Below are 8,719 nucleotides of genomic sequence, written 5' to 3' on the forward strand. Positions count from 1 at the left end.
CATTCGTAACTGTTTCTGTGCTTGCATTTGCCATTTGTGTAACGTCTCTCTCTTATGTGAGACGATTTTCACATAAGATACTTTGCGATTAGCCAAAAAATGATCAAAAAAAATAAATTATCAACTTGATTTTGTTCATTCAAACTAGACATTTCTCCCTCTTGCGAAACATTCTGCTTAAGAACACATCTCTCGGTGCATATCCAGTGCATATATCATAACCTCAAATAAAAACCAATTCGTTCTCATTCTGCTCAGTGCCGTTGACAAAAACGTTGCCACAAATACCTTACAAAATGTTAATACCAAGACGTTTATATTTCTGTGTCCGTTCAGCTGTTGTTAATCCAGTGAATATAAAGACTCAGAAAAAAACAACTTTACTTTCGTGTGCAAGTGCGGCGTAATTGTGCCCTATATCATGTTGCTCAAATGAATATGTTGCTAATAGAAAACGCAAACTAGGGGATGGGTGAAGACCTATGGATAAAACACAAGTGGCCTTTTCATAAAAATACATTCATCTAATGTACCAGCCTTGGGGCAAATTGCCTCTGCTCTGGTCGTACCGAGTTACCATGTTGAAGTGATGAGTTTCACAGTGTCAATATTTGGCCAAATGTATTCCGCGTTTACTAAAAATATTTGTCAAAGTTGTCAAAGCTGTTTTCACGAGTTCAAATGTTTAAAGTAAAGTTTTGAATTGCAAAATTGTCATGCAGTTTTCGAAATATATTTTGTTTTGAGAGCTGATGCTGTTAAAAAATATGTGTTGTTATATTTACAAACGTTAAGGATTCATTGAAACATTCTTTCATTTAATGATACAAAACCTCGAGTTAAAACGGCTAAAGAAATAGATCAACAATTTCCATTAACGATATATATTGCTGTTTTGAAAAATCTGAAAGGATCCGAGATCTATTGCAACACGATTTTATAAGAATATATGTGTTTTATATAGTTTCTAAAACTTAAATTAATCAGCAAAACCCCAAAGTTTTCATTACGTAAACCACTGATGTCGGTTCGAATCCCAGATTTTGATCCATAGACTATCGGCACCTTGAACGTGATAATTGGTTTCGCCAAAGTTGTAGATGTCTTTCATTACTTGCGTCACTCCAAATTATGGCATTTTTACACATTTTATCCGCAAAATTTCAGAAATCAGTAAAACTTTTTACATGTATATATTTTTTTATGAGACTGTCATATGAAAGAGAATTAGGCTTTGTCTATAATAAAATGTGCATGTTTTGGTCTTATAACAACTTTGAATGTACAGGTTTGACTAAAGGTTGTCTAAAAGGTTTATGAGGTTTTCAGAAATCATTTGAGAACATTAGCAAGTCTTTAACCGGAAATGATTTTCACCGATCACGACCTTGCTCATAGATGGAATTTCTCTTGAAGTAAAAAACAACGTCCTTCATCACTCATTTTTAGCAAAATGTTTTTTGTTCTGATAATCCATAGCACAGAGCAAGTATTTCAGAGTTTAAGTTTAAAATTTGACATTTCCAGTGTGCCAAAATGGGCCCTTATTCCAGCTCGTCCGTTTGTTACAAACTGAGGGGCAACAGAGAGTGTACCGAGTTGGTATTTTTATGTAATTGAAAACTGAACGAATTTTATTAAACTTAATTATGTCTATTTAACCATAAATCATTCCTGCAACAGTTTGTTAAAAGAATATCTTTGACTGGATCATTTTGTGTAAAAATAATTGGTTAAATGAAGACTGGGGTAAAAAATGAATCTGAAACTAATGGACCCCTACCATGTTTGAAATGTAGAATTGTGCCGAAAAAAAACAAATTTATTTATTTTCAAAGATAAGATGTCTGCGGTACCCGTCAGCAGAGGTAAAATTATTTTGCTCCTCGGTATATAAAAGTTGATGACGTCGTTAGGGAATACAACCACTAGAAATTGACATCGGTTGATGCTTCGAAGATGGATTGCATTTTTTAGAAATATCAACCGTTTAAATCAATCATACCTCCATCACATTTGATCGCTATCACCAAATAGATTACCCAAAAGGCAATAACAATTTTCTCAGTTCACCGAAACGCTTTTAATAGTCCGCCATGCCGGGCATAGAGGGGCGTGGCCCGTCATGAAAACAGTTCCCTGAGCTGGGGAGACAGAAGTCAGGTTTTGGGTAGCGAATGGGTCCCAGATTAGGGGATTGGAGATAATCGGGTAGCTTCGGGCCCTACTCGTACGGTTCCACTTAATGACGCCGGGCAATGTTAATCGGGCCAATTTAGATGTGGCAGGGATAGCTTGTTCTGTGTAATCTAGCGATGGTTTCAGTTTATTTCTAGTCCTATAGAAAGAAAGGTCTCTTGTGAGCATTGTGTTAGACTTCGGGTACAGCCTAAGGCAGAAGGAAAAATTAAAGCTTTGCAATTCGTTCAACATTGGCTGTAAGAAACGGGGCTCTCAAATTAAAGACCAACCCTTCACTTAAGAAAACGTTAAAGGCGAAAATTTCTAAAGTGTTGAGAATAGGAAACATCTCCACCGAAAAGGCTTAGAAATGTATTGAAAATATGAATAAGAATTTATTGCTCAAATTGGAGGCACGAGACCCCTGCCGTCTCCCATTATTGACGGGCCGTTCACCTAAACACCATCGCGCTCCTAGCACTACTTCCTGCGAATGTTCTTTTCCGGCTATTTTTTGAACATCGCTGTTGGTAACGTAATTACCGATTTTTAGACTCCCACTGCCCGGGGGTGGGGCTGAGGGACGGAGAGGGGCGGGGTACACCTGAATCACGCACCTGTTTTGGAACCGAGTTGGCAACTGAATGTAGCCGACAGTTAATGATGGAGCACACAATGACGTCTAAAGAAGCAAGGAGCATGGGCATGGTTAGACATTGTTGATGACGTCATCAATTTAGGTCACTATAACTAATTTTGGGTAGAATATCAATACCAGTTCTATCCTTGGACCAATCTAACAATTTTGAAAAGGTTTTTCCCCTTATAATTTATCATTAATCAAAGGTTTATCCACCTTTTTAATAAACCAAGGAGCAAAAGAAAATATACAGTATTCTTGTTAAATAATTGAAAAATAAACGAACTGTTGTTAAATTTGATTAAATCAATATAACCATCACTCATTCCTGCAACAGTTTGTAAAAAGTAATCTGAGACTGGGTAATGTTGTGTTAAAATAAATTGGTTCAATGAAGACTGGGATAAAAAAGAGAATTTGCAACTGCATGACCCTTCCAATGTTTGAATTGTTGTAAACATGTGCCGAAAAAAGCAAATTTATTGATTTGCAAAAATAAGCTGTGTAAAATACACATCAGCAGTTGTGTATTATGCGAAAATTTGTTTTTAATTTTAAAAAGTTTTCGATCAAAATATATTTAAAAAAAATAAAACCATGTAGAAGTATTCTTTGAGTACTGACTGAGCGCGAGTACAGTTCTTTTTTTGGGATATAACATCGCTAACTTAAGATATAAAATGAAAAAAAACAACTGAGATGTCTGGTTTCTTTTTCCATCTCTTAACAGGCTTCGATGTGTCAAAAAGGCTGATTGTTTAGGTTTTCAATATGCCTTTTTCAATATTTGACAATGACCCAAACGGATTGTCTTGATTTGTGGCGGTGCCACCGTCGGGCCAGGATAGCCCCACCATCTCGCGAACACCTGGTATCATCACTGTCTTATAGTGATTCATAAACACGTGCTCGGAATGGTACAGTGGACTATTTTATGCAAAGGGTTATTTTGATTACGGAAAGGGTTTTATCGCTTTTATTTTGTACACGTCAGAGGGCACCATGGGCCCCGGTAAATGTCACTGCCATTGTAACGAGAGTAAAACTTTCCAATCATTTTATCAATACGTTTGAAGTCTAAACTTTGAAGCGTAAGAAAGAAAACCTTATCACAGTGAACAGGTCTGATAATTTTCATTCCAATATTTCAAAGGTTTCAGTCACAGTATATTTTGACAGTTTCAGTGGCCAAAGGACACTTTATCGCCTTTTCGACCAGGAAGAGCTACAACTCTCCCATTTGATCGTTCGTTTCCGTGTAAATTATTAAATTAAAATCGAGAATAAGCTGGTTTAAAAGGTCTCCCCCTTCGAAAAGTGAATAGAGTCCAGAAGTACTGACCCAGACATCCCGTACAGTAAATGCACCGTGTCGGTAACGACAGACAACGTTTCTGCAAGAGGTGCACGGAGTTCTTAAACGTCGACAATTTCCCATCCAAGCATATCGAGACAAGTGCAGAAGATCTTGTCATAACGCGATAAATCTAAAAGTGCTGTCAATTCTAATCCCTTTTCTGACCAGCTCGTCAAATTTAGCATCAGCAAATTGTTGTTTTTGATCTCAGGAGTAATTTGAAATCGACACTACTTTCACTCGCTCCCTCCGGACCGGAGAGCTCCTATCAGATGTGCGCGCATCCGAGCCCAGAAATCGCACATCCGGAACAAATTCACTGAAATAGGAATCCAGCATTTGGCCTGCTGAGTTTTAAGATCGGTTTTCAGTTTGCGCTTGTTTTATGAAATATTGGAGTACTTCTCTGGAATTATTAAAGGCAGTTTGGCAGAATCTTTTAGCTTCCCACCGTGAGCTGGCACAACTACTGACCCAACCGCTTAAAACACTCGGCAACCTGAACTTGTTGTCATAAGAGTTTCGCGTCATTAATTCAAATCCGGCGAAATTTAGTTCTGACATCATCAAGTTCATGAAGCTCCATGCACTGTCGTTAAATCTCCAAACCTCCATATTTTAGGTGCAGTGTTTGAGACAGTTGATCATGCGGCTTTTTAGTGTTTGTTTGTTTGTTTGTTCGTTCTTTAACGCCGCACTCAGCAATATTCCAGCTATATGTCCGAATATAAACGTGTTTAGACTAGACAATCCAGTGACTGACATCATGAGCATCAATCTACGTAATTGGGATACGATGACATGCTTAAACCAAATCAGCGAGCCTGACCAACCGACCCGTTAGTCGCATCTTACAAGCATGGGTTGCTGAAGGCCAAATCTAACACAGTACTGCATGGTAATAGTGAGTGCGTAAGCGGGGTTGAGCATATGTCAGTTATATGACGGTGTGTTAGATGGGTGTATGAGTCAAGGCTGACGTGATGCAGGATCCGAACGCGTCACAGGGCCCTCCCTCCTGCTCCAAGTAGCAGTGAAGGTGGTTGTCGCAGGGGTATTGGTTGGTAGAAGTAGTTTAGATTGGATTTAACGCCGCATTCAGCAATATTCCAATATTCCAGCGCTATGTCGGCGAATTGTAAATAATGGAGTCCAAACAGTCCAAGCAGCAGTAGCAGTAGTAGAAGAAGTAGTAGTATTAGCAGTGGTTATAGTAGCAATAGTAGAAGAAGTAGTAGTAGTAGCAGTGGTTGTAGTAACATTAGTAGTAGAAGTAGTAGTAGTAGTAGTAGAAGTAGTAGAAGTAATAGTAGTAGCAGTAGTAGTAGAAGTAGTAGTAGTAGCAGCAGCAGTAGTAGTAGTAGCAGTAGTAGTAGAAATAGCAGTATTTGTAGTAGTATTTGTAGTAGTAGTAGTAGTAGCAGTGGTAGTAGTAGCAGTGGTAGTAGTAGCAGTAGCAGTAGTAGTAGTAGTAGTAGTAGTAGTAGTAGTAGAAGTAGTAGTAGTAGCAGCAGCAGTAGTAGTAGTAGTAGCAGTTGTAGTAGAAATAGCAGTATTTGTAGTAGTATTTGTAGTAGTAGTAGCAGTGGTAGTAGTAGCAGTAGTAGTAGTAGCAGTTGTAGTAGAAGTAGTTGTAGTAGCAGCAACAGTAGTAGTAGTAGCAGTAGTAGTAGAAATAGCTGTATTTGTAGTAGTATTTGTAGTAGTATTTGTAGTAGTATTTGTAGTAGTAGTAGTAGCAGTGGTAGTGTGTGTGTGTGTGTGTGTGTGTGTGTGTGTGTGTGTGTGTGTGTGTGTGTGTGTGTGTACTAGCCCGGACTGGTGCCGATTTATAGTGCTAACTCAGTGAGATACCATGCCGCAGTTTAATATGAATATCCCACTCATACACAGTATACTGACTCCGAGCCGACCAGTCCTTTTTTGAGCCCCTTAATGCCGATAGGCGGTCGGGTAGCCAAGTGGTTAAAGCGTTTGCTCGTCACGCCGAAGACCTGGGTTCGATTCCCGACATGGGTACAATGTGTGAAGCCCATTTCTGGTGTCCCCCGCCGTGGTATTGCTAGAATATTGCTAAAAGCGGCGTAAAATCAAACTCACTCACTTAATGCCGAGCGCCAGACAGAGTACCATCTTTTAACGTCTTTTGGTATGACGCGGCCGTGGATCGAACCACGGACATTCCGCTCTCCGGGCGGACGCTCTACCACTAGGCCACGGAGGCGGTCAGTAGTAGTAGTAGCATTCGTAGTAGGAACACATTAGAAGCAGCAGTAGGGACACATTCGTAACTGAAGTAGGGACACATTAATAGTCGTAGGGAACATTAGTAGCAGCTGTAGGAACACATTAGTAGCAGCAGTAGAAACACATTAGTAGCAGCAGTAGGGACACATTAGTAGCAGCAGTAGGTACACATTAGTAGCAGCAGTAGGAACACATTAGTAGCAGCAGTAGGGACACATTAGTAGTAGCAGTAGGAACACATTAGTAGCAGTAGTACGGACACATTATCAGTTATTATTAGTAGGAACATCATCAGTTGAGAATTGGTACCCTCAGTAGCAGTATAAACGTTGGCAGCCTCAAGCTGAGCAGCAGTTGCAACATCAGTAGCCTTTTCTACAGTATAGTATCAGCAGCAGTGTCAACATCGGTAACCTTATCAATATTAGTAGTAGCAGCAGCAGTGTCAACATCGGTGGCCTTATCAACATTAGTATTAGCAGCAGCAGTGTCAACATCGGTAGCCTTTTCAACATTAGTAGTAGCAGCAGCAGCAGTGTCAACATCGGTGGCCTTTTCAACATTAGCAGTAGCAGTGTCAACATCGGTAGCCTTTTCAACATTAGTAGTAGCAGCAGCAGCAGTGTCAACATCGGTAGCCTTTTCAACATTAGTAGGAGCAGCAGCAGTGTCAACATCGGTGGCCTTTTCAACATTAGTAGTAGCAGCAGCAGTGTCAACATCGGTAGCCTTTTCAACATTAGTAGTAGCAGCAGCAGCAGTGTCAACATCGGTAGCCTTTTCAACATAAGGAGCAGCAGCAGTGTCAACATCGGTAGCCTTATCAACATGAGCAGCAGCAGTGTCAACATCGGTAGCCTTTTCAACATTAGTAGTAGCAGCAGCAGTGTCAACATCGGTAGCCTTATCAACATGAGCAGCAGCAGTGTCAACATCGGTAGCCTTTTCAACATTAGTAGTAGCAGCAGCAGCAGTGTCAACATCGGTAGCCTTTTCAACATAAGGAGCAGCAGCAGTGTCAACATCGGTAGCCTTTTCAACATAAGGAGCAGCAGCAGTGTCAACATCGGCAGCCTTATCAACATGAGCAGCAGCAGTGTCAACATCGGTAGCTTTATCAACATTAGTAGTAGCAGCAGCAGTTGCAATACCGGTAATCAAAGCAAACGCAACGATGATGTAGCATTTGTTGCAATTTCAAATGAAATATTTGTACAAATATATTTTTCCCACGTGATCTGCGTTTATAGCTCTCTTTTATTTAAATAAATACTGACAACCTCTGAAATAAGTAAGTTAATTGTTTCAACCGAAGCATCTGATTCTAGAAGAACGGGGACATAAAAACACCATTCCTTTCTTCGGTGGGGCAAATGAACAATAGACTCGCAGCGCCCCCTCACGGCAACTAATCCAGGTCCCAATAATGGACATTTGATTTGTGCTGATTAGGAAACGAAAAGATAGAGAGTCAAGCCTAATGCTCACACGAATCTGTTTGTTAGTTTACGTGATTTGTGCAGCGCCAGTCCAATTGGCGGGAAAACGTCCGTTGCGGCGATTGTTTTCTCAACCCGTCGTCAGCTTCGCATGTGACCTTTGCAAGTCGCGCCACACAATGCAGTAACCATTTAAGTAATTAGCATGTGAACACGTGTCCCCAGCCATAAGGAGCGAGCCAGTAGACCTCACGCTTTAAGGGCCATTATCTTATTAGAAAAGCCATTTTACGCTAAGTTGCTTCACTCTGTCTACTAAACGCCGAGATAAAGTATTTCAATCGGAGTACTTTGCAACTCCGTCTTTGAACTAAACCTATTAGTATCCATGTCCGGGGCACATCGTTGGATAAACCTCTTTGTCTCATATCAGTGTTCAGATATAACAATCATTGACTGCCTACAGGCTAATTAATTTTTTTCGATATTTATTTCAGTGGGACAATTTTTTTCCGGTTTTAATTTGTTGCTGTAAGACAGAGTTACTTGTACGTTGTGCGCAGTTTTCCGGTTGAAGAGCGCTCGGCGCATGCTTGCCGCATCTCTTGGATTTGTTTCCCAGTGTGTCACGTGACTTGCACGAGCCAAGAACTCGGGTAGTTTTCCAATAAATCAAACCCCGTGCTTATTGATAATAACGGTTATTTGGCTGGTAGCGCGTCTGAGCCTCGCGGATGAATATCCCCCCCCCCCCCCCTCTCCTCTTTTGAACGAACGCTACATCCTCCCCATAGTATATATCCCCCATAATTTGAGCTCAGAATTTGATTCCGGCGTACTATCACCCTAAAACCT

General features: G+C 40.4%; 1 protein-coding gene across 1 annotated transcript; it reads right to left on the minus strand.

The window, feature by feature from the left end:
- Positions 1-6,800: 6,800 nt before the first annotated feature.
- Positions 6,801-8,455, minus strand: LOC139446469 (uncharacterized). Its single transcript, XM_071227781.1, has 2 exons — positions 8,411-8,455; positions 6,801-7,499 (listed from the first exon to the last, which is right to left on the minus strand). The coding sequence occupies exons 1-2, from the start codon at positions 8,453-8,455 to the stop codon at positions 6,801-6,803; spliced, it is 744 nt and encodes a 247-aa protein (XP_071083882.1).
- Between the last annotated feature and the right edge of the window lie 264 nt (positions 8,456-8,719).

This window comes from Haliotis cracherodii, unplaced genomic scaffold (genome assembly GCF_022045235.1).
Source record: "Haliotis cracherodii isolate W230 unplaced genomic scaffold, xgHalCrac1.p SCAF_6, whole genome shotgun sequence".
Taxonomy (NCBI): Eukaryota; Metazoa; Mollusca; class Gastropoda; order Lepetellida; family Haliotidae; genus Haliotis; species Haliotis cracherodii.